Source organism: Protopterus annectens, chromosome 3.part1 (assembly GCF_019279795.1).
Source record: "Protopterus annectens isolate FY-2018-M chromosome 3.part1, PAN1.0, whole genome shotgun sequence".
NCBI classification, from domain to species: Eukaryota; Metazoa; Chordata; order Ceratodontiformes; family Protopteridae; genus Protopterus; species Protopterus annectens.
The window spans coordinates 1,869,262,978-1,869,288,981 of record NC_056732.1 but is presented as its reverse complement, the minus strand read 5'-3'; the positions used below and the strand labels follow the sequence as shown (position 1 = coordinate 1,869,288,981).

Sequence of the window (26,004 nt, the reverse complement as noted above, 5' to 3'; positions counted from 1 at the left end):
TGTATTTTATTAAACTAGTAGCTCCTACTACTACTGAAATTGTCTGAGTATCTTTCTTCCACACTGCTCTAGTTTCAGCTTGCAAATCCTGGCATTTTATGACTTTGTATATCTCTCTCTCTGCAAGACACTGTAATCAATCACTGGGTATTTCAATGATCAATGCTACTTTTGCCTTCTTTTCCTGGACTAGTATATCTGTTTTTATTGCATCTATATTTTGACCTGTTGGTAACTGGTGAACCTATGTGATATAAACTTCAGTTTCTACAGTGCTTTGTGGCTCATGTTTCCAATTATTCTTAGCTACTTCTATAATATAGTATCTGCACAGTCTCCAATGTAACAGTCTTACCACACTTTTGTACCTTTTATTATATGGGCCCTCTGGCACGAGTGTATCACACACAGCAAAAAGATATGCAACTCCAGTTCTGCTCCTCTCACATATTCAATAGACTTTGTAAAACATGTACATAGTCATTACTAGCCTTTTCTATTTTGGCTTCAATTCATTATGTGGTGTCTTGATCGGTGGAAAGCTTTTTAAATTTATATTTAAGGATGCAATTACTTAATTTGTTATGCATCTTAAGAAGTTCATTAGAATGAAAAACACGGTCAGACAATTAAGCGTTTTGTGTAAACTTTTGTGCTTTCATTTATTTGGATATATTAAACTTTTGGCATTTCCACTTTTATCGGCTGCTGGTGCTTCTTACAGTTTTGGTGCTTGGAGTTTCGCTCCCTGACGCACTTCTTTCCTTGTTTTTGTGGTATAATTCATTTCTCCTAAATTATTCCTGCATCAAATCTTGGTCAACATGAGGCTGATCCAGATGTCTATAGTTATCACTATATTTGTGAATTTTCCTTTTTTTCTGCCCTCCTTATAGTTTTTTCATTTGTTTATTGGCATATTCAGTTGCTGTCTGATTTTTGTCTACTTCTGGCCCAATTTCCATTCTGGCTTGACTAAATACTTTGGCTAAACAAAGCAAAGATGTCATTCTAACTTTTCCTCATGTTTTAAAATCTCCACTCTGGATCTGAAGAAGTCAGGAGATAAGCATGCATTCCCACAATTGCAGAATTATATATATCAAATTTTTGGAGGCCCACACCCTCTTCAGAGTGACGAATATACAGTCTTGGTATATCCTGATTTTTATATATCATCTGATAAGCTTGAAACATTTTTCTCATTTTCTTTCTAATTTTTTTCTAATCTTTTTGGGGAAAATCAATCACTCTGAAACTGTAAGTTTGAAGAGAATGAGTAAAGTGTTTTATAGCTTGGACTTTACTCCTAGTGTCAGGGCAGTTTTCAATATTAGTTTCAGCCTTCTGAAGTACTCCTTACTAAACTCTATTCTCATTTGTTCATGTTTTATTGCCGACCCTTCATCTGTTCCTAAATATTTATTTGCTGCCTGCTGCTCAAGTTCCTTTGCATCATATTCCTGTCCAAGGCTAATATGTTGTTACTGCAGCAGATTTCCTTTTTTAAATGTCACTTTTGCACATTTATCAAGACCAATGTCATTATTATATAATCTGAGAAGTATTTGTTGAACTAGTCCGTCTTAACTCATCCACATAAAATAGATGGGACATCTTTTAAACAAGGTTGGTTTCTGGTAGTCAAACTTTAATCATGCCCTAAAACTGTTAAGTAAATATCTTAATGGGTTAATGACAGGGCAAACAGTTGTGGTGGCAAAGAATCACCATGGAATATCCCCCTTTGAATTTTTATCCCTGGGATAATAATTTGTCATTAGTCATGGCTTAAAGTGATTTGTTACTGTACTGTAACTGATTAGTATAGGGTATATTTTATAAATTTGTAAGCATTCCTTTAACCATAAATGAGGAAGCTATCGTTTTTTATGTAATCTGTGCATGCCATACTTTCTCATTTTGTGCAGCTCTTTGTTATGGTTTTATCTAGCAACAAATGATAATTGGTCCATATAGTTTTCTTTTTTTACATTTTTTTTCTAAATGACTATAAAGTCTGTCTGCATCATTTCCACTATTTAATATGCACATTGTCAGAAGGCATGTTGTTGGTCTACAGTTCTCAGGATGGCTTGCAGGTTCACTCAAGGTTTTATTCATAGATTCATAGATTAGTACTAAGCTAACTGCCCTTGTGAGCCATTTTAAGCCTAGCCAATTATCCTTTGTGAGACTCAAACCCTGCACCTTGTGTTTGTAAGGCAAACACCTTAACCATTAGGGCCACCCTCCCAACCGTTTTTCCTGTAGTTAACCAGGTTGATGTCTGGGATGCACATACAAGTAATTCTTACTTGGGGCTAAATATTTGTGTAAAAAAAATATTACCTTTAGGCAGAAGTTAGTTACTGCTTCTTGGCCAGTGGTTTTATAGTTAGGAATTTATTTTACATTAGATCACCTCTCTGCTTATTACTTCATTCTAATTCACATTTTTTACATTAGAGTGCCTTTCTGTTTCTTTTAATTTTTCTACCCTTTCAGCATCTTTGTTACATTCAACAGGATCTTCATAAAAAGTTCTCCAAAAGATGTCCATTTCTTCTTTATTGGTGGTGGTTCTTCCTTTTGCTTTGTTTTCTAGTTTTTTATTTTGATCTTTTTGGATCACCAATGAATTTAATTTGTGCGTTGCCTTTATATTTATCTGCATACCTTCTAAGTGTTTCTGCTTGTGCTCATATATTTTATTATTGGAAATAATATATAATAAAATCTAGTTTATTTTGATACTGTGTGTTGCTTTTAGCACATCTATATTTCTAAGGGTTTTTGTTGACCTTTTCCCTTTTCTGCATTCTTCTTATAGTGATGCTTCTTGTTTTAGTTGCTTTATTGACTGCTCTATGCACAGGTTTCCATGGTGACATTCTACTTATTCCCTTTCTTCCTTTCCTTTGTTACTCTACATTTTTGTAGTAACACTTTATCTTAGCTGCACAATAGTATAGCATATTTATTCCTGTTATATCACATGAGTTTCCATTACTGTGTTCATCTGTTTTACTAGTTTTATTACATTTTGGGTCTTTAATCTAATTCTGTCTCCTATCATAATGTATCCATCCATCCCAATTAAGTTAAGCAGGTCTGCCCTTAGATCATTGTCTTCTGGACTTAGAGCAGCTTCTTTGCTATTTCCTGTGAGTTTTCCAAAGAAGATCATAACTGTCCTGTGGCATAACCTCTTCAAATCCACCCTGCTCCATCTGATACTCCTCCATAAGGGGACCCGTTGGCCCATCATGCTGTAACATTACCTGTGTCAGAGTTGCACTGTATCCCTCTCCTTCCTTGGTGTGCATCTTGAACTGGACATTTACATAGGTCTCCTAAAGAAGGCTCCAGAGCATCGCCATTTGGCAATTCTCATCCCAATCCTCTCGCTGCTTCTTAATCAGATAACTCATTGTTCCATCATGTTACAGCCCTACCTGTGCTGTGTTGACGTCTCCACACTAAACTCTTCGCTTCACGAACAGTCCATCACTTCAGTTTCTATTTGTTTAATGACTACCTTACTAATCCTGTTTTTTACATTCCCCCTTGTGATATTATTTTTTGTATTGTGAAACTTTCCATTTCCAGATGCCTTTGTCTGCATTTTTCTTCAAATATCTTTGGAGCTCATTTTTGTATTGATTAGTTTGGCTTTCTCCTTTACATAAATATCGCAGCATACCAGATGCATTTTTCTTTCCCGTGTTCACATTTCTTTTTGTACCCTTCCCTTTTTTTAATTTCTCCAAGTCTTTTGGGTCTCTAATAGTATGGCGGGAATGGACCCCCTTCGTAAGTCAAAGTGTGATTAAAGTTCATGAAATTAGTATTGTTTCAATCTTTGATGTCAGTCAGAAGTGCTCTTCACAGCATTAATGTGCCCAGTAATGACTCTCTCTGCAATTCGTATGGAAGTTACATGTACTGGTAACGTACCCAAGTACAATTTTAAATTCTTTCTTTTACAAGACCCATTGCTCCTACTACTACTGGAACTGTCTGGGTTATCTTTCTTCCACATTACCCTAATTTCTGCCTGCAAATCCTGGTACATAAGACAGTATAGTTATTGGGTGGAGCAATTTCATTGATCAATGCTACTTCTGTCTTCCTTTCGTGGACTGCTATTTCTGATTTTCTTGCATCTGTCTTTCAAACTGTTGGTAACGGATAATCCCATGTGATATAAACCACCATTTTCTATAATGCTTTGTGGCTCATATTTCTAGTGCTTTTCAGATACTTCAATACCATAATGTTTGCACAATCTCCAGTGCAACAGTCTTGTCATATTATTATGCCTTTCAGTATATAGTACTTCTGCCATCAGTACATCACAACCAGCGACAAGGTGTGCAACTGTTTCCAATTCTGTTTTACAAAACCTACATTTGCCTGTTTCTCCCACATGTTCAATAGACTTTGTAAACCAATACAGTCTACTATCTTGAGCTGCCAATATTAACCTTTCATCATTTGGTTTAAATTCAACTCTCCTTAACCATTTCATCATCTGACGATGATCAACAGGAGATTGCTCCAAAAGTTTCCTGTACTTGCAATTATATTTATACATTTTCCACATTTCCTGGATCATCTGATCCTTCTTTTGGCACATTCAGTTGCTACCTGATTTTTACCTACTTCTGGTTTGATTTCAATTCCCGTTTGATGCCAATATGCGTCTGCTAAACTAAGCAGGGAAGTCATCTTAGATTTGCTCTCCTCATGTTCCAAAATTTCACTATGTTTGGCTCTTGTGAGGTCAGTAGATATGTATGTAGTCCTACTATCACAGATCTATACATGTAATCAATTTCAAGGAGGCCCATGCCTCATTCAGAACAGGGAATATATAGTCTTGGTATGCAATGATTTGTATAAATCATTTGATGAGCATGAAGGATCTTTTTATTTTTCCTGTCCAAGCTATCAAACAACTTTTGGGGCCAGTCAATCACTCCCCAATTGTAGGTCAGCACAGGAAGAATAAATTGGTTTATAGCTTGGTCTTTATTCCTAGATGTCAGTGCTGTTTTTAGTATTAATTTAAACCTTCTAAAATATTCTTTACTGAATTTTATTCACATTTGTTTATATTTTATTGCTGATCCTTCATCAATTCCCAAATATATATACACTCCCACTTGCTCAAGTTCTTTTATAGGACATATACCACTGTAGACGCTTTGATGCACTACCAGACTTATTTCTTATAAAACCTTTAAGACACTTGGTGCATGTACACTACCGACTGTGGATACTTTGATGCACTGACAGGCTTCTCTTCTCTGTAAAACTCTTGTCACATGTGGCACATTTATAGGGTGCCTGCTCTTTATGTATATACTGATGACTTATCATTCGACTTTTCAGTGTAAAACTCTTGTCACACACTGCGCATTTATAGGGTTTTTGCCCACCATGGATATACATATGTCTTGCCATTTGACTCCTTTGTGTAAAACTCTTGTCACACACTGTGCATTTATACGGTTTTTGCCCACCATGGGTATACATATGTCTTGTCATTTCATTCCTCTGTATAAAACTCTTGTCGCACACTGTGCATTTATAGGGTTTTTGCCCACCATGGGTATACATATGCCTTGTCATGTGATTCCTCTGTGTAAAAGTCTTGTCACACACTGTGCACTTATAGGGTTTTTGCCCACCATGGGTATACATATGAGATGTCATTTGACTCCTCTGTGTAAAACTCTTGTCACACACTGTGCATTTATAAGGTTTTTGCCCACCATGGATATACATATGTCTTGTCATTTGACTCCTCTGTGTAAAACTCTTGTCACACACTGTGCATTGATAGGGTTTTTGCCCACCGTGGGTATACATATGTCTTGTCATTCCATTCCTCTGTATAAAACTCTTGTCACACACTGTACATTTATAGGGTTTTTGCCCACCATGGGTATACATATGTCTTCTCATTTCATTCTTCTGGGTAAAACTCTTGCCACACACTGTGCATTTATAGGGTTTTTGCCCACCGTGGCTATACATATGAGATGTCATTTGACTCCTCTGTGCAAAACTTTTGTCACACACTGTGCATTTATAGGGTTTTTGCCCACCATGGATATACATATGTCTTGTCATGTCACTAATCCGTATAAAACTCTTGTCACACACTGGGCAATTATAGGGTTTTTGCCCACCATGGATATGCATATGTCTTGTCATGTAATTCCTCTGTATAAAACTCTTGTCACATACTGGGCACTTGTAGGGTTTTTGCCCACCATGGGTATACATATGTCTTGTCATGTCATTCCTCTGTATAAAACTCTTGTCACACACTGGGCATTTATAGGGTTTTTTCTCACCATGGACATACATATGTGTTGTCATTTGACTCCTTTGTGTAAAACTCTTGTCACACACTGTGCATTTATAGGGTTTTTGTCCACTATGGATATACATATGTGTTGTCAGTTGACTCCTTTGTGTAAAACTCTTGTCACACATTGTGCATTTGTAGGGTTTTTGCCCACCATGAATATACATATGTGTTGTCATGTGAATCCGCCGTGTAAAATTCTTGTCACACACTGTGCATTTATAGGGTTTTTGCCCACCATGGATATACATATGTGCTGACATCTGATTCCTCCGTGTAAAACTCTTGTCACACACTGTGCATTTATAGGGTTTTTGCCCACCATGGATATACATATGTGAAGACATCTGACTCCTTTGTATAAAACCCTTGCCACACACTGTGCATTTATAGCATTTTTGCCCACCATGGATATACATATGTCTTGTCATTTGACCCCTTTGTGCAAAAGTCTTGTCACACACTGTGCATTTATAGGGTTTTTGCCCACCATGAATATACATATGTGATGACATTTGACTCCTTTGTATAAAACTCTTGTCACACACTGTACATTTATAGGGTTTTTGCCCACCATGGGTATACATATGTCTTGTCATTTCAATCCTCTGTGTAAAATTCTTGTCACACACTGTGCATTTATAGGGTTTTTGCCCACCATGGGTATACATATGTCTTGTCATTTCAATTCTCTGTATAAAACTCTTGTCACACACTGTGCATTTATAGGGTTTTTGCCCACCATGGATATGCATATGTGTTGTCATTTGACTCCTTCGTGTAAAACTCTTGTCACACACTGTGCATTTATTGGGTTTTTGCCTACCATCGATATGCATACGTGTTGTCATTTGACTCCTTCTATTGCCGATACTCTTAAGCGCTGCCAAATGATTAGGTATCGAGTCCTTGTGATATGTGGCATATTTATTTAGTCGTTTCTTGTTGCGCAGAAACTGATGTTTTTTCATGTTAGACTTCTCTGTAAAACGTTTGTCATTCACGGTGCATTTAAAGGACTGACGCCCAGTAGGAATAACCTTGCTTACTCCTCCATTTTGTCGGTCTGTAAAACCTTTGCCATTTGTGTCACATTTACGCAGTTTCTTTCCATTGAGCACTTGCTCATTTGGTGCCAAGATCACCTGCTTTTTCCTTCTGTGACTTACCTGATCAGTTACATTGTTACTACAAAATGTTACATTGTTGCGGTGATTAGGCCAGCTGCATGGTACTTTCCCTGCTTCAGTTTGCAGATGCATTTCTTGTTCAGTTGATTTGATAAACCTCTCATTACTTTCCTTAGGGTTATCAGTTCTGGTTTCAGACTGCACTGCATCTTGTCTCGTGACTGACATCTTATCTGGAAGAATTGTGTCACATTGAGAATTGTGGGTTGATTGCAGACCCCGGGTCTCAGGGAAATTTCCACTCCTGATGACTTAAAAGGAAAAAAAGCCCGATTACAATGAGCCACAGTAGTAAAAACGTGTCTTATTTAAAGATTTACAGTGTGAACAGCACATTACTAGACCTGCAGACATTTTAATTTAATACTCTAGTAAATAATAAACCTTTGCAAAGAATTTCAAATATGTGCTATCTTATGTCTGATCCCATTAGCCATTTCTGAATTCTCTGCAAAATGCACAATAGGTTCCCATGTATATACTAGGCTAACAGTCACCAGGTACTTTACAAGCCTAGCAGTGCATCCCAACCTAATTGTGTCCCTATGTATCACAGGTGTTCATTAAGTGGGGATATGTTACGAGGTTTCTAGAGGTTATATGGAGAGAAATGTTAAGTTTGGGGATAATTGCCTGCCACTGTCCATCAGAGACATGGATCCAGACCCGGGGTGAATTTCTGATTTCCTATCCATTGATCAAGGTTATGCTTAAATAGGGTTAAGGATGGATTCTGAATGGGGACAAATTCCTCATAGCCACCACAGTTTCACATATGGGTGTCATGAGATAGCCAGCAAAATGCCGTTACTAAGGTGGAGCCTAGGGTTGCAAGCATACTAAGGTGGAGCCTAGGGTTGCAAGCATATGATATGTCAGTGCAGCACTGAGGTGGAGTTAGCAATACCAGTGCAGATGGGCTCTCAAGAAAGGGAATGGGGAAAGGTATTCCCAGATAGTCAACCTCCTCAAGCAACATTTCTCAAGGGTCACTTAAAAACTAACTTGAGTTTTCGGGGGGGGGGGGATTTAGCACTGCCAGCCCAGCTATCTGGAATTTTGTAAATAATTCTACATTTACACAGAACTGTATGTTATGTACTGAGCTTCAGGAATGTAACCACAGCATACCCTGCCCGGAACATAGAGGATAAACTTACAAAACATCAAGAAAATAAGTTGAAATTAAGTGCTTTATGATGTAATATAAAAGTTTCAATGCAGCAAGAGACAGGATGTCTACAGCTAGAAGTTTTTTCTATTGTCTTGGAGAGAGGTAGTTACTACATTTAAAATGCAAAAAGTGTTTTATTGCTTTATGAATTCCTAGCAGCTGCAAAATTCTGAGAGAAATGTATTTCTCACACAGAGGTGTGAAATTCTGTTAAGTTTCTATTTAGCCTGGGAACTGAAGTCAGGTGGCAAAGAATAATGTCATCCAAGCTGACCCAGCAGTAATATTTAATACTGATTTAAAAACCCTCTCAGAGGGAGACTGTGCATTTTGTCTTGGACTTAGCAAGAACATCCACTCATCATCATCATCTGTACTTGTCTGTAAGTAAGATTCAGGGCATAGTATATCTCTCTTGGATATAGATAGGAATCTAGTAAAGATTAGTTTAGATGTTGTCTGTACTTATTTGAGACTATCCTGCAATGTTGTTGAAAATATTCCAGTGATTCTGAACCCTGACATTACTGGGTTCATGTATTGAGTATTGCCTTGTTCTTTTATTATTTATTATTAAATATATTTAAACCTATGTTTGTGGCTGATATTTTTGAGACATATTTAAACTCTTAGGTTACTTGCATATGCATTTGGTGACACTGTACAGGCCACTCCAAAAGCCTTGCTTCATCAGACTACCATTTGGATAATAGTAACATTACACAGTAGGATTGGATACTCTTTGTAAGGACCTTATAGTAGCTGATAAGTAAGGGTGGCTGGTGGCAGTTGGCACTACCTCATAGTCTGAGCAGAATGGGGCATAGCTAGAAAACCTGTGCCAGCCTTTCCCAGGTGTGTGTGTGCGTGTGTGTGTTGTGCATGTCAGCTACTTTGGCAGGGACATGAACCACTGGTTGGACAGAGAGGGTGCTGGAAGTCTTAGCCTGGCCATTTGGCAGGGACATGAACCACTGGGTGGGCAGAGAGGGTGCTGGAAGTCTTAGCCTGGTCACTTGGTGGAGATCGCAACCCTATACCTGTGCCATTGGGGATCCGGACAAAGAGGGAGAAACCAGCCCCAGACTGATTGTGATCTCTGTGTGCTCTTTAGGGAAATTGCACTTTAATGTGTGTGTACTTGTCATTCTCCCATTGTGTACATCCCTCACTGTTGCCAGTGGTGAGAATTATGTCTCCTTGATTATTGGCTAGTGCAGGGGCATGACAGGAGGCATCAAACTTTGCAGTCCAGTTGTTTTTTTAGCTGCAGTACACTTTTAATATATACAACAACCTTGTTGCTGACAATGATAAAATGCATTTGTCTGATACTGATGCCACTAAGTAAACAAACAGAAAAGATATAATTCAAAGTTTTTATATTAATTTGTTAGTTAAGTAGACAAGCTAGCTATATACAAGTACATTTTTTTCAAGAAAACTAGTACACATTTTCCATTCAAGATATTTGCTTAAAGTTTCCCAGTCTGCAAATGGGCAGAGGAAATTGAACTGGGAGTGACACAATAAGGGCTCATTAATATCTCGTACAGTGTAACCGTGCTAAGCTGAAGGCTGATGCCTCTGTAGATATGAAAAAAAAAATCACAAAATATACTGAGTACCACAGCTATTAGTAGTAATAAAAAAGTGCTTTGTATTTTGAAATGACCATTGATATGATTATGTGCAATTCACCTCTGTGACTGCCTGCAGCAGGATTTATAAACATCCCTAAAGAATATGCATTGTAATGCACTACCATAAACACACTGACATGTAAACTCCTGTTCTTTATTGACCACTGCTGCTACACCAAACCATATACAAATAACCCTAGATCACCACAATTCAATTTTAAAACAGTTTTTCCCCCGTGTGTGTCTATTGTATTCCTCTCCTCAAGTATTACAGTCCCAGATATAAACATAAAATTGCCTCTCAACTTCCAATACCATAATTACCTCCCGCAGGTTGTGTTATATGAAAAAGTAGTCCCCCTCCTGATAAATTTACCCTTTACTAATTGCCCCATTACCTTTACTGTGGGGAAACAAGGTGAGTTTTAATACTCCCCCAATCAGCTGCATGCATGTGTCACAGTAAAGATGCATCAATGCTGACAATTCTCTAACAGCTCTGTTCATGGGAAAAATGTAATGACCTGTCAATGATCTGGTGGGATTCCAACTTGCAATACTGTTGGCCAAGGTTTGAAAAGTGAGTCAGATCACTTGAGGGCTGATTGGGGTACAGAAAGAATTACAAGGGGAATGTAATTCATCTGGTCAGGACAAAACAGACTAACAGTTGTGGGTTTGGTTCAAGCAGCTTTATTATATACAAAAAGATCTGGATTGAGGCTTAGTAACTTAAAACTTATAAACAGACTGACTACCACATTTATATGTGCTCACACTCTGGCTGTTCTCTTAAAATGGCACTTCTGCCTGCACGTGCTCACTATTTATATACACATGCCTACGCTTGGAAATGTTTCTTAAAGTTACAACACACACACTGTTCTACGTCCTCCCTCTTTGAGAAATAGCTCATACATTAATGACAACATTGACTGATATGCAATTGTACAGAAATTATCCTTTGACATGCAATTACACAAATATAAATACACATAAAACAATCAAGTCCAGGTTGCTGTGGGTCTAGATATATGACCTGATTGTTTGACATAAAAATTAGATCAAGTTCTAGCAACAGGGACTGTCTTTACTGAATGTTCAGCTTTAGGGACATCTGGGACATCATCAGGAATAGGAGTAGGTATGAAGACATGTTCTTCAACAGGAACATTGTCTAGATTATTCTGAGAGCCAAGTCTGTATCACAGTTACGATGCTACAATATCAATTCTGACACAGGAAGAAGATGCCTGTGGTTTCTCCTGCATTCTGTACCCTCAGATTCTACAAAATAGGATCACAGCTCGGTACATATACCTGTCACTTGACCAATCTGATCAAAGCCTTTAGACATTTGCATCCTCACTGTCTCTCTTTTTTCCAATGGACGAAGAAATCTGCTCATTTTGTAATAGCTGTACTTCTGAAAGGATAATTTTGCAAACAGTTAAGCACTGATTGCTCTGTGTAGGCACCAACAAGCTGGAACTGATAGGCAAGTGTGTTCTAGTTTGCCTAGATAGAATTCTATGAGCAGGTGAGCCAAGTAGGTTCTTCATCATCATCATCATCAGCCCCCTTTTTTTCCCATTTTTTTTTCTACATGGGGTCAGGGTATTGTGTTAACTGTTGCCAACTCTCTCGATTCAGTCCACACTCCTGCCTCCTTCAAAACTCATGCCTGACTGTCGCAGATCTTCTTTCACACAATCCATCCACCGCTTTGCTGGACGTCCTCGCTTCCTTTTACCTTCTTCCTGTCTGTCCCAAATCTTCCTCACCAGATTGTCTTCAGCTTTTCTATGCATGTGCCCAAACCACCTTAATCTGTTCTCTTTAATATTTTCTGCAATTGGAGCTACTTTGGCTTCTGCTTTTATGTCCTCATTTCTTCGTCTGCCCCACAGTGTGCATCCTATCACCTTTCTCAGGCACTTCATTTCCATCACCTCTAGCTTCTTCAATTGTTCTGGCTTTACTGCCCAGGTTTTTGTACCATACAATAGTACTGGTCACACCACTGTCTTGTACACCAAGTAGGTTGTCACGGTTTATATTCCTGAGGTTGAGTAGACTCAAAACAATATTGGTATTGTTAAGCTTTGACCTCTCAAGCAATTGCTTTGCACTCTGTACTGCATGTTCAGACAGGCTGTTTGACCATGGGTATTCCAGACCACCAGTAATATGGATAAAGTCACACTCTTTTGCAAATTTCTGAAATAATTGACGGGTAAACTGGGTACCATTGTCAGAGATAATTCTATGTGGACTACCATGGACTGAGAAATTATGTTTCACCTTAGTAATAACAGCACTGGACATTAGGTTAGGTAGTAAATCAATCTCAAACCAGTTTGAGTAAGAGTCTACCAACACTAAGTAATGCTGACTGTTCCACTCAAAATATGTCAGTGGCTACTGTTGGCCATGGTAATTCAGGAATTTGGCTTAGCTGAAGTGGCTCTTTTTGCAAATGTGGCTTAGTAGTATTGCATAATGAACAAGATGAAAGCACTTTAATAATGTCTTTTGACAGAGAAGACCAAAATACAACTCCTCTCACCCTTCTTTTGGTAGCTTCGGAACCCGAGTGGCCACAATGCAAAATCTGAATATACTCCAGTTGTAAGGAAGTACGAACAACAACTTTATGACCTTTAAAAATAATACCATCTTCCATCAACATTTCATCTTGGTATGGAAAATAATGTTGCACTTCTGGTAGTACACAAAATTGCTTTGACGGCCATCTGACATTAATGAAGTGGTTGAGCTCTTGCAAAACTGGATCAGTCTTTGTATGATCTCTTAGCTCATCTAGTCTTGTGGTAGAAAAATTACATACTTCCATGACATCAGAGTCAAAATGTTCTGCATCAAGCTGTTCCGTGGTATTTTGGGTGATCTGGATAAGGTATCAGCCGGATAAAGAAGTCTGCCTTTTGTGTAGACCATTTTGAAGTTGTACTTTTGTAATCTGAGCATCATTCTTAGGTTCATAGGTTAGTACTAAGCTAACTGCCCTTGTGGGCCATTTTAAGCCTAGCCAATTACCTCAGATGAGAATCAAACCCTGCACTTTGTGTCAGTAAGATAAACACCTTAACCATTATGCCAATCTCCTATCCAGGAGGGTTGTAGTCTTGCTGGTGCTGTATGCATAGGCTTCTTTAAAATAGTGACTAGAGGTTGATGGATCAGTCTCAATCTGAATAGCTCAGCCATAGTTATAATCATGGGCCTTCGAACATGTTCATAGGTTGGTACTAGGCTATCGGCCCTAGGGCCTATGCAAGCCTAGCCATAACAATTCCCAATTCCCTGGATACTTCTTCCCACAATATTTACTTCTCTGGGCCCCTGTCTAGCAAGGTGACTGACATGATCCCCGGGGTGAATTTCCCATCTCCCATCCAACCATCAAGGTTCCTTTTGAAGACGGCCAATGAGGTGCTCTGCTTGACATGCATGGACAGTCTATTCCAGAGTATGGGGAGTCTCTGGGTCAGGAACCTATCCCTCCAGCATGTTTTGTTCATTGTGATGACAAGGTTTAGATCCCTGGAGCATGTGGCTCTGAGGGATTGGGATTTCTTTAAGTGGAGCATGTCCAACAGCTCAGAGTTGGACATGGCCTTGTATGTTAAGCAGAGATCGCCTCCAAGTAGACGATATGCCACAGAGTATAGCTGGAGTTTTTTTAGACTGTCAGCGTATGGCATCTGCTTTAGGCCTGTGATTCTTTTAGTGAGGTATTTCTGTGGCCTTTCCAGCTGTTGCAGATGTCTTGTGAGGTACATACCAAACGGGGCATTATACTCTATAATGGGTCTAATGAGGGATGAGTACAGTGGGACAATGACCTCTTTTTTTCTGGATGAAAAGCCCTTAGTGATGAGGTGTGCCACATAGAAGGATTTCCTGACTGTTGTGGCGATGTGGTTATCGAAAGTGAGACCACTGTCCACCTGTGTCGCTAAGTCTCTCATCACACTTTTGATGTTTAGCGTCCTGCCACCTATATGGTAATTCATGGGTACATGTTTTTTTCCAAAGGGGATAACTTGGCAATAAGCTTGAGCCCATGGCTCTGGTACCAGGCATCTGTTTCTGTAAGGCCTTTTTGTAGAATATCCACATAATTTGGGGATTCAATAATGGCTCCCAGTTTGCAGTCATCTGCAAACTTTGTTAGCCAGAGTCCCTTAGTGTTGGCCTGTACTTCAGAGAAGTAGATGCCAAACAAGAGTGGTCCCAGGACTGAACCCCTGAGGTACTCCACTTGTCTGGAGCTGGATTTGGAGTGTGGGTTCTGTCAGTAAGCCAGTTGGCAACCCATTGAGTGGCGTAGGGATTTATGCCCAGCTTACTAAGTTTATCTATCATTCCAGAGTGGGGGATGGTGTTGAAGGCCTTGGCGAGGTCCAGATAGGCTGTGTGGACCACCTTACCCTCGTCCACAGCTCTGGAGACTGATTCGAAGAAGTCAATCATATTCAGGAGACAAGATTGGCCCTTCACAAACCCAAACTGGGTGGGGTCCAGTGTTTGAAGGTTGCCAATGTCTTTGTTTATAAGTTCCATGATAATGCATTCCATGCCCTTGCAGATCAGGCTTGTCAGACTGATGGGACGGTAGTTCCCGGGATCCAAAGCAGATCCTCCCTTGTGGAGCGGGATAACTGTAGCTGTGCACTGCTCAGTGGGCACGAAGCCTGAGGTGAGGCTATGATTAAACATGACACTTAGGTGAGGTGCCAGTTCATTTTGTAGTTCATGTAGTACACAGCCTGGGATGTCATCTGGTCCCATGGATGCTGTATTCTTAGCTTTGGAGAGTGCGATTTCTACCTGTGTGGCAGTGATTATCGGAATTTGGCAATCTTTTGGTATTGAGATGGGCCCTTTAGGGGGTGATGTTGGCACTAAATCGATGTGAACACAATTGCCAAATGTTCCTTTTCAATCTTAGCATACTGCATTTCAGCTTGGATAAGAGTACTAGATGCACATTGGGAAAACAGAAAGAATGTTCAAGAACAGAATATGCGAACACACACATAATATTAAAAAGAAGGATGTCAACAATGCCCTTTATAGGCACATAGCAAGTAAAGGAGAAAATCACAACTTTAAGTTCGCCTTATTGGAGCAGGTATACAGCAACCTGAGGGGTGGTAATATTAAGGCTTTATTAGGAGAGAAAAAAGTCAAGTGGCAATTGCTACTAGATGCCACTACTTATCCCAGCTTGAATGATAGTATATCTATTAAGCCTGTATTAGTGGCACGTTGTTAAACTAGAGATTTCAGATGGGCTCTGGTTGTACACATAAGTATTGTACTATGAATTGTAATGTGATTTGATTGCAGTCAATGTTTAGAGCAGGTTTTATTCTGCATTATGTTTAGATGTACAGACAGGGTATCACTTTAAATAAGATTTTACAGGTTGTTAATTAGCCAATTATGTATTGGCACCAAAAAGTTAAGATATTTAAGGGTTTGATTGTATTAACATTGTAATATGGAGAAGTCAACAGTTTGGTTGATGAAAGCGCTTAATTATTTTTTATTAAAGTATTTATTTGTGACACCCCGGACTATTCTTTCCAGTGGATACTATAGTGTTTACATGTCTGCGTTTCTGGATTACATATATTTTTTGTGATTCAATGACTTGGGTTTTGCTGATTCACCCTTAAACTGGACTGAGCTTGTCTGTTTTACTGAGCTAGTCTTGGAACTTGCTGGAAAGTTACGGGCTCTCCCTGTGAAATCTGCAGGTGAATGGAGTTGTAGGTGCCGTGACACACTACCAGTTACACCAAAAAAACAGTAGCAGTAGGTTTTGTTTTATAGCTCTGTAAGCCACAAAACAGTTACTTCTGTTATACAGACAGTAGCCAAAAGCTAGGCATATCTCTGAGGAGTTACCAGCTTCTAAAGCTGTTAATCATTTTAGTGTGTGTGTGTGTGTGTGTGTGTGTGTGTGTGTGTGTGTGTGTGTCAGAATGAAGTAGTTAAAAGATTTTAAAGATCTTATTATTTTTCATAGAGATGTCCTGTGGCAGATGTGTGTATCCACTACTACAAGACTACCGCATAACAGCACTGAAAGGTGTACAACAAGTTTGCCTTTCCACAATTTCAGAGTGTAATCACCATATAATACAAAAAAGTAATACATTAGATGCTGAATTTAATAACGTAGAATTCGCTATCATAATGCAAAACAAAGTACATATTCAGTAACAAAGGTCATAATAAATACTAATGTGCAATAGGTTCACCATTACTGTTTCACAATTTTTTTTCTAAATTTTAGTTGTATTTGATAAAATAGAAGGTATATAAAATAAGGGACAAGAAAGAAAATATTTATCATCATCACCCATTACTCCACCTTCCTACTCACAATCTATGCTGTAAAAAAATTATAATTACTGTGAAGAGGATATATTGCCTTTATCCAGAAAGAATAAATCTTTTAGTAAGCATGTTAGCAGTAGCTACAATCTCGGAGACCATGGAAGGATAAGCTGAACATAAATACACCCATCAGGTCTCCTGAAAACAGAGTAAGCTAACCATTCTCAAATCCCTGACTTACATATAAATAACGTTTTCCTCCATCATAGGGATATTATTGGACATGACTACCACATATGTTCTCAGGAGCATGTCATTCTACAGGCTTACCAACATCTCTTCATCAAACTCATCTTATCAGGTGTCCAGTAGGGCCTATACAATGTTTTCTGTTGTATAACTCTACTGCAAAATGATCTGAAATATGCTTTACATTTCAGACATAAATACTGAAAGTCCTCCAGGTGTTGTTTCCAAATTCCATTTTTTTCAGTATTATCAAAATGTAGTCATTTTAGCTTTCTGATGAGGGTCATTACTTTAGCAAGAGCTCACTTGATAAGTAACTATACCGATTGGTTGTGGAAGAAGAAAAAACAAGACAGACAATTTCTCTACTCTGTTTTTTAAGACATTAAAATGGAATATGGAGTGCAAAAACCCTGTATTGAGCAACTTAGTCACAATCCAGCTTTACAAAGTCTACAGCAAAAAAAAATAAATAAACTGAGGGGGTCTGTTCTACGTGTGTATGTAGTAGCTGATTGACATAAACACACTAAATGAGTCATATGTTGTCAGGGAAGTGAAATAAAAGACAGAAGGTATAGATTCCTTTTAATAACAGTCTGAATAGGAAAAACAAACTTCGTTTGAAAAGGGGTTTCCCCAAGCCTTCTTAAATGGTAGAAACATGTAGCTGCCAAATTCTAGGGAAAAGTCATAAAAGTCTGTTAAGGAATAGTGCTTCAGAAAACAGTTAATCCAAATTTTATCCTTGAAATTCATGCCTTCCTTTCTTAACTGTGAAAGTTAGTACTTTTCATGGGATTCCTGGTGAATCCTTTCTCCATATAAACTTTAACCAATTATGTAATGAGCATTTTTTTTACATCAGAAAGAAGTAAGGAAGTCAGTGAAGAAGGGAGAGTAAGGAGATGCAATGTATGAATAGGTATTTGTTCAAATGTAGGGATACAGCATATTCTGGTGTTGAGCAAGAAATGCATTTCTTCTTAAATTTAGATATTCATTAACTGGGTAGGCCCACTGGACACAACTGTTAATGTATAGGAATGAAAGATATTTTTTTAACAATTTTTCAAAAGTGACCCAGGAGCACTGTCTGGCTAAGTGACTTGCTCAGAACTGCAAAGTAGACAAATAGAGGCAGAAAGTATAAAACCATGTACCTTGGGTACAGGAAGAAATTCATTAGCAACTCAGAGCCTTTATCCTCTGGAGGCTCTAACTGCCACATTAAGTGACAGGTTAATGCATAACAGTGAAGTGCCCTGAAGATGACCAATCCCCAACCCAGATCTTTTTAGAGGCTATGGACTTAAATGGACTTCTGTTATCCATGGATTCAATAACCTCTATCAGTCTTAAATTACAGTGTCCAGCATGGGTTTCAAGCTATGAAGTCATCTGCTAAAGGTTAGAACAGAGAGCTTAACTGGGTATCTTCCCAGGAAAGTTGGTCATATTTCCCTTGTACATTAAACAACTCATCCTACATTGCATCCCGTTTTTCAGCACAATAAAGCACTTGCTTTGTCTGAACCAATATAGCCTCTTTTAAAACTTTCTATTTTTCGACAAATGCTTAACGAGTTGTGCCAATGAACTTAGCAATTCCAGTTTATTAATGAGAGAAGCTGCCCAAGCAAGGACCAAAGGTGAATCGGGTAAGTCAAGCACCACAGAATTACCAGCCATCTTTAACATTGTATAAGCTTGAGATTCAATAACAGAACTCTGTTTAATCAGAAGATTTAAAGTATCTCTCTTCTAAAAGTCAATACTGGCAGGGGAAAGGTTCTTCCCTCTGTAGTTTTGAAGTCATGATTCATAGGTAGGTACTAGGCTATCGGCCCAAGGGTCTACGTAAGCCTAGCCAACAAGGTTCCCTGGCTTATGCCACCCAAGAAAGTTATTTTCTTGTGCCACTGTCAAGCAGAGACACAGAAGTGATCCCCGGGGTGTATTTCCTATTTCTCATCCACTCATCAAGATTTTTCTTGAAGAGTGCTAATGAAGAACTTTGCTTGACATAGATGGGTAGCCTGTTCCAGAGTATGGGAAGTCTCTGGGACAGGAATCTCTCTCTCCAGCATGTCCTATTTATTGTGGTGACAAGGTTTAGGTCCCTAGAGCATGTAGCTCAGAGGGATTGGGGTTTCTTTAGGTGTAGCATGTCCAACAGCTCTGGGTGTGACATAACTTTATACGTTAGGCAGAGATCACCTCAGAGTAGCCGATATGCTATGGAGTAAAGCTGGAGTTTTTTGAGGCAGTCAGTGTAGGGCATTTGTTTGAGGCAAGTAATCCTCTCTGTGAGGTACTTCTGGGGCCTTTCCAGCTGCTGCAGATGTCTTGTGAGGTACAATCCAAAAGGGGCATTGTACTCTATAATGGGTCTAATGAGTGTCAAGTAGAGGGGAACAATAACTTCTTTTTTCCTGGATGCGAACCCTTTTGTGATGAGGTCTGCAACGCAGAAGGACTTCCTGAATACTGTAGTGATGTGATTATCAAAGAAGAGACTACTGTCCACCTGGGTCCCAAGGTCTCTTATCACGCATTCGGTGTTAAGTTGATTGCTGCCTATGTGGTAGTTCATGGTACAGAGTTTTTACCAAAGGGGATGACACTGCAATTTTTGGCATTGAGCTTGAGGCCATGGCTCTGACACCAGGCATCTGTCTCAGTGAGGCCCTTCTGTAGGATGTCCACATTATTTGGGGACTTGACTATGGCTCATCGGTTGCAGTCATTTGTGAACTTCATTAGCCTGTTCTTCAGAGAAGTAGATACCAAACAGGAGAGGTCCCAGGACGGAACCCTGTGGTACTCCCCTTGTCACTGCTTTGAGGTCAGATTTGGAGTCTGCAACTTTTACAGTGTGGGTTCCGTCAGTGAGCCAGTTGGCAACCCATCTTGTGACGTAGGGATTTATATCTAGTTTAGTGAGTTTAGTTATAATTCCAGAATGGGAGATGGTGTTGAAAGCCTTGGTGAGGTCAAGATAGGCTGTGTAAACCACCTTACCCTCATCTACGTCTCTGGTGACTGCCTCAGAGAAGTCAATCAGGTTCAGGAGGCATGATCTGCCTTTCACAAACCTGTACTGGGTGGGATCCAGAGTTTGGAGGTTACCAATGTCTTTGTTTACGAGTTCCATGATACGTTCCATGGCCTTCCAGACCAGGCTCGTCAAGCTAATAGGTCGATAGTTCCCGGGATCAGTGGTGGCTCCCCCTTTGTGGAGTGGGATAACTATTGCTGTGCGCCATTCAGTGGGCACATAGCCTGATGAGAGGCTATTACTGAACATGGTGCTTAGGTGGAGAGCCAGTTCATGTAAAACGTAGCCTGGGATGTTGTCCGGTCCCATGGATGCTGTGTTTTTGGCTTTAGAGAGTAGGGGTAAAGTTAGCACTGAACCTATCTGCCAGGATGTTGGCAATATCAGTTGATTCTGTAATTTTCGTGCCTTTGTGCTGTAACTCAGAGCAGATCTGGGTGTTGCCATCGAGATTCTTGACATAGCTATAGAATGCTTTGTGGTTGTCCTTGGAATTAGTGGCGATTTTGTTTTCGTAGCTAGCTTTGGAGGATCTTATAAGGGATCTCAGCTTCTTACTGAGGCTGACCAGGGAGCTCCTCCATTCATAGGTAGGTACTAGGCTATCTGCCCGAGGGCATTTATAAGCCTTGCCAGAGTGTGTCGGCTTTCGCCGCCCCATTGATTAATTAACTGAGCCTTTGTCAAGCAGAGCCAATGAAGTGATCCCACGGGTGTATTTTCTGTTACCCATCCACTCGTCAAGGCTTCTCTTGAAGAGTGTTAGTGAGGGGCTCTGCCTAATGTAGATAGGAATTTTGTTCCAAAGCATGGGGAGTCTCTGTGACAGGAATCTATCCCTCCAGCATATTCTATTTATTGTTGTTGCGAGGTTTAGCTCACTAGAGCGCGTGGCTCACAATGCCTTGGATTTTTTTTAGGTGGAGCATGTCCATCAATTCTGAGTTGGACATGGCTTTGTAAGTCAGGCAGAGATCACCTCTGAGTAAGCGATATGCCACTGAGTACAGCCGGAGTTTTTTCAGTCGGGCTGCATAGGACATATGTTTGAGGCCAGTAATCCTCTTGGTGAGGTGCTTTTGTGGTCTTTCCAGCTGTTGGAAGTGTCTTGTGAGGTACATCCCAAATGGGGCATTGTACTCCATGATGGGTCTGATGAGTGATGAGTAGAGGGGCATTATAACCTCTTTATTTCTAGATGCGAACCCCTTAGTAATTAGATGGGCCACATAGAAGGATTTCCTAACTACTTTGCCAATATGATTGTCAAAGGAGAGATTACTATCTACCTGGGTCCCCAGATCTCTTATTACCTCTTCTGTATTAAGGGGGCTGCCGCCTATGTGGTAATTTGTGGGTGTTTTGTTTTTCCCAAATGGGATGACTATGCATTTTTTGGCATTAACTTGAGGCCATGACTTTGACACCAGGTGTCTGTCTCAGTAAGGCCTTTTTGAAGGATGTCTGTGTCAGCCGGAGAGTCGATTATGGCTCCCAGTTTGCAGTCATCGGCGAACTTGGTTAGCCATAGTCCTCCTGCATTTGCCTGTACTTCTGAGAAATATATGCCGAACGGTAGGGGTCCCAGAACTGAGCCTTGCGGGACACCACTTGTGACTGGTTTAGAGTCGGACCTGGAGCCCGCTATTCTTACTGTGTGAGTTCTGTCTGTAAGCCAGTTGGCAACCCATCTTGTGATGTAGGGGTTTATGTTCAGGCTGGTGAGTTTTTCTATAATACCTGAGTGAGGAATGGTGTCGAATGCCTTGGCGAGATCAAGGTAGACTGTGTGAACCACCTTTCCCTCGTCTATGGCCTTGGTGACTGTCTCGAAGAAGTCAGCCAGGTTTAGTAGGCATGATCTGCCCTTAACAAAGCTGAACTGGGTCGGGTCAAGTGTTTGGAGGTTCCCAATGTCTTTGTTAATGTGTTCCATGATGATGCACTCCATAGCCTTGCAGACCAGGCTAGTCAAGCTTATGGAGCGATAGTTACCAAGGTCAGTTGTGGCCCCTCCTTTGTGGAGCGGAATTACCGTTGCTGTGTGCCATTCTATGGGCACGTAGCCTGTGGAGAGGCTGAGGTTGAACAGCGTGTTTAGGTGGGTGGTAAGTTCGTTCTGTAGTTCATGCAAGACACAGCCTGGGACACCATCTGACCCCATTGATGCTGTGTTTTTGGCTTTTGAAAGGGCTGTTTCCACCTGTGCTTCTGTGATTTCCGGGACACTATACTTTTCTGGTATTGTTGTGGGCCCTTTTGAAGGTGAGAGGGAGGTGAAGTTTGCACTGAATCTATCTGCCAGGATGTTGGCAATATCAGTAGGTTCAGTATATTTTGTGCTATTTTGCACTAGCTCAGAGCATATCTGCGAGTTCTTGACATAGCTAAAGAAGGCTTTGTGGTTATCTTTCGAATCCTTGGCTATTTTTCTTTCAAAGTTAGCCTTGGATGATTTTATGAGGGACCTTAGTTTCTTACTAATACTGATCAGGGATGTCTTCCCTTCTTGGGATTTGCTTTTTTTCTGAACTAGTTTCCTCCTCCTGTTGTATAACCTGGTTTATGGCAGGGGTCCACCAGACTGGTTTCCTTCTCTTAGGGGAGTGAGTCTTGGTTTTGCTAGGGATGGCGCGATCCATGCATCCTTGTAGGTGCTCATAGAGTGCAATTGTAAAGGATTCTGCATCTTGGGCAGTGTTATCCTTTAGCATGGGGGCTGTGAAACTTACCACCTCTGCCTTAAGTAAGGTGAAGTTTGCTTTAGAAAAGTTTTTCACTGTGGTTTCCTTGGTTGGGGTGGTGGTGTTGTGTGGACATCCGGGGTAATTAGTTTATAGTCTGATCTAACCAGTGACGGGTTGACCTCCGGTACGGAACACCTGTCGCCCATGTTGGTGAAGACCAGGTCCAATATGTTGTGGCCTCTGGTAGGGGAGTTTACCAGTTGATCCAGGGCATTTAAGCTGACACATTCCAGGAAACGCTGAGCCTGGGAGTTTGTACTCAAGTAGTTTTCCCAGTTAATGGTAGGGTAATTGAAATCGCCCAATATCAGGGTGTTCGGTAGGACCTTCATGTTTTCCAGTGAAAGGCGGAGTAGTGGTCCTGGGTCATGGAGAGTGATCTGTAGCAGGCCCCAATTTGCATTGCAGATTTGCCCGATGTTAGTTGCGCATGAATGATCTCAGAGGTATCATGCTGCGCCACTAACCTGGAGGTGTGGGTATCCTTGATGAATATGGATACACCCCCTGCTTTTGTGTTTCGGCCCGTGTTCTGTGACCGAAATGTGTGGTATGAGTTGTAGCCCAGTAGTGCTCTCTGGAGCCTTGAACCAGGTTTCAGTTACTGCACAGATGTCGACGTTCTCCATACGTAGGAGTGCTTCGAGCACATGTATTTTGAGATTTAAACTCCTGGCGTAACATAACCCTCGTTTTTTTACTTGTGCTGTTTACGGTGGTGGGTTTGAATTTTGAGCCTTGCCTAAAAAAGGCACTATGGGGGCAGCAAGAGCCTTGGCCAGTATTCGAAAGCCAAGGTGTGACAGGTGCAAACCGTCTCTTGCGAAGCAATGTGTCTTGTTGAGCATGTCATCCCACGCTGACAGACACTGGATCCCCTTTGAGTGACACCAGAAGCTTAGCCAGTTGTTGAAACTGATCATTTTTTCTTTATACTGAGGTATCATTCTTGGTGAGGGCAGAATGCTACTCAGGGTCAGGGTCATACCCGCCTGGGCTACATGATCAGAGAGCTCTTCCATGTCTCTTTTCATGAAGTCCAGGGAGGTACATCTCAGGTCATTCACGCCAACATGAACAATGACAGACTCATATTTGTACTTGTTCTGGAGTGACCTGAGTGCTTGTGTTATGTGGTGGATTCTGGCTCCCGATAAGCAGCTAACAGTAACCTTCTCCTTGTCCAGTCTAGTGAGTGAGGCGTCAGTGTGCCCGACTATTGAGTCACCTATTACCTAGTGTGTTAGGTATGTTATTTCGCCTTAAGGGTTGTGATTGTGCGGCACATTGATTTTGTGTTTTATGTGTTGTCTGTTTTGTGACGGAAGGTGCAGGTTTTGTGGGTGTCTGCTTTGGAGCTCTCTGATGCTTTTACAGGTTTTTATTTAGAGCCTCCGAGTATGATTTAGTGTATTTATGTGTATTTTTTGCCAGTGCTGGTTTAGTAGGTCTATGTGAGGCTGGAGGTGTGGTGCAAGTGTTAACCTTCTCCTCATGACGGTCTGTTCCAGTCTTGGGTGGAGAGACCTTAGCCCCCAGTTTGGCTGTATAATTGCATCTCTCGCATATGTTAGTGTTTTGTGGTAGGAGGAGAGGGCTGTCTGTGTACATGAGGCATTTGTAACATTGCCTCAGGATACCCAGATTCACCAGCTGGACTGGAGAGTACACCTGAAGTTGCCCTTTGGTCATGCCTGAATAGTAGGGTGAGCTGCTTAGTCGCTTGGTTGGTGAGGGGTGGATAAGAGCCTTGCCCTGCTGGGCAGTCAAGTGTCGGGGTATATTAGTGTTTGCTATTAGGTCTGAGCAAGTGCTGGACTGTAGGATGCTTTTTGAGTGCTTAGGTTGAGAGTTAGACTAGTTTCAAGTGAAAAACTGAAGAGACTTAGTGGAGCCGGGAATAATTTAACCCTAGCTAACCGGTGCTGCCCGGCACACAAAACCATGCAAACACAGTTTTTAAACTACTAACTTCTGGGCTGGAACCACTCCTCCAGTGACAGATGGCTGCTCAAAGTTCCCCTCTCTCACAGGTGAACAGAGAAACTTCCCTCTATCCAAGTAAGGTATGGGCAACTCAGAAACTTGTAACACAGCCCTGAATTCAGCACTAGCCTGAAAACTGGACTATACTAGCTTAGAAAGGCAGGAAACAATATATATATATTTTTTTGAAAAGATAAGGCAAAAACAGTAAAAAGTACACTTAAAACAGCTTTAAACAACTACAGGCGATCAGAAAAGGCTATTGCACTTTAGTGTGTAGCCTACAACAGTTAAACAATTTATTTAAACAAAAAAACTTTTTAAAAGTACAGGCAGTCAATTAAGTACAATATGTGAAAAAAACAAGCTTTTAAATCACAATAAGTGCTGGAAAAATCAGCGTTTAGGTGGAAAGCTGTTAAGTACAGCAAGAAAATACAGAAAACTGATAATCACTCGAAAGTCTCTCTTTTAAGCTAGAAGGCTTGTATCAGTTTAAGGCTTTCTAGTGCTTTCCAGTAGGTTAGTTACAGGAAAGATGGGAAACAAGCACAGATGTGGTCTTTTAAACCAGAAAGTTGAAAGAGATGGACAACTTCCCGAATGATCAATAAACAACAATTCCTGGGCAAGAACCACTCCTCTTGTGGTAGACAGGCTACCTAGTACTTACCACTCCCACTGATAAGCTAGAAGGCTGCACTACAACACAAAGGCTTGGGGGGTTTTACTCTCTTTTGCAAGTTTCTTCCTTCTGTTGTACAGTTTGTTTATGGCAGGGAACCACCAGATTGGCTTCCTTTTTTTTGGAGGATAACGTCTTGGTTCTGTTTGGGATAGCACGATCCATACACTTGTGTAAGTGCTTACAGAGTGCATTTGTGTAGGATTCAGCAGTTGTAACTGTATTGTCCATTTGCATGGGTGTCATGAAGTTCACCACTTCTGTCTTAAGAAGCATGAAGTTGGCTTTGGAGAAATTTTTTACTGTGGTTTCCTTAATGGGGGGTGGGGGCGGGATGTGGATATCAAGGGTGATTAGCTTATGGTCGGATCGGACCAACGGACAGCTGACTTCAGGTGTGGAACACCGGTCACTCATGTTGGTAATGACTAGGTCTAGGATATTGTTGCTCCTGGTGGAGGTGTGGATAAGCTGATCTAGGGCATTGGAGTTTATGAATTCCAGAA

At 40.6% G+C, this 26,004-nt stretch overlaps 1 protein-coding gene across 1 annotated transcript in view; it reads right to left on the bottom strand.

Annotated features, from left to right (window-relative positions):
* Nucleotides 1–5,119: 5,119 nt before the first annotated feature.
* Nucleotides 5,120–26,004, bottom strand: part of LOC122797942 (zinc finger protein 665-like) — an 84,842-nt gene continuing 63,957 nt past the window's right edge. Inside the window, exon 3 of the mRNA XM_044066462.1 lies at nt 5,120–7,826. Within this exon, the coding sequence (XP_043922397.1) occupies nt 5,272–7,826 (2,555 nt within the window). The 3' untranslated portion in view covers nt 5,120–5,271. The remainder of the gene's footprint in view (nt 7,827–26,004) is intronic.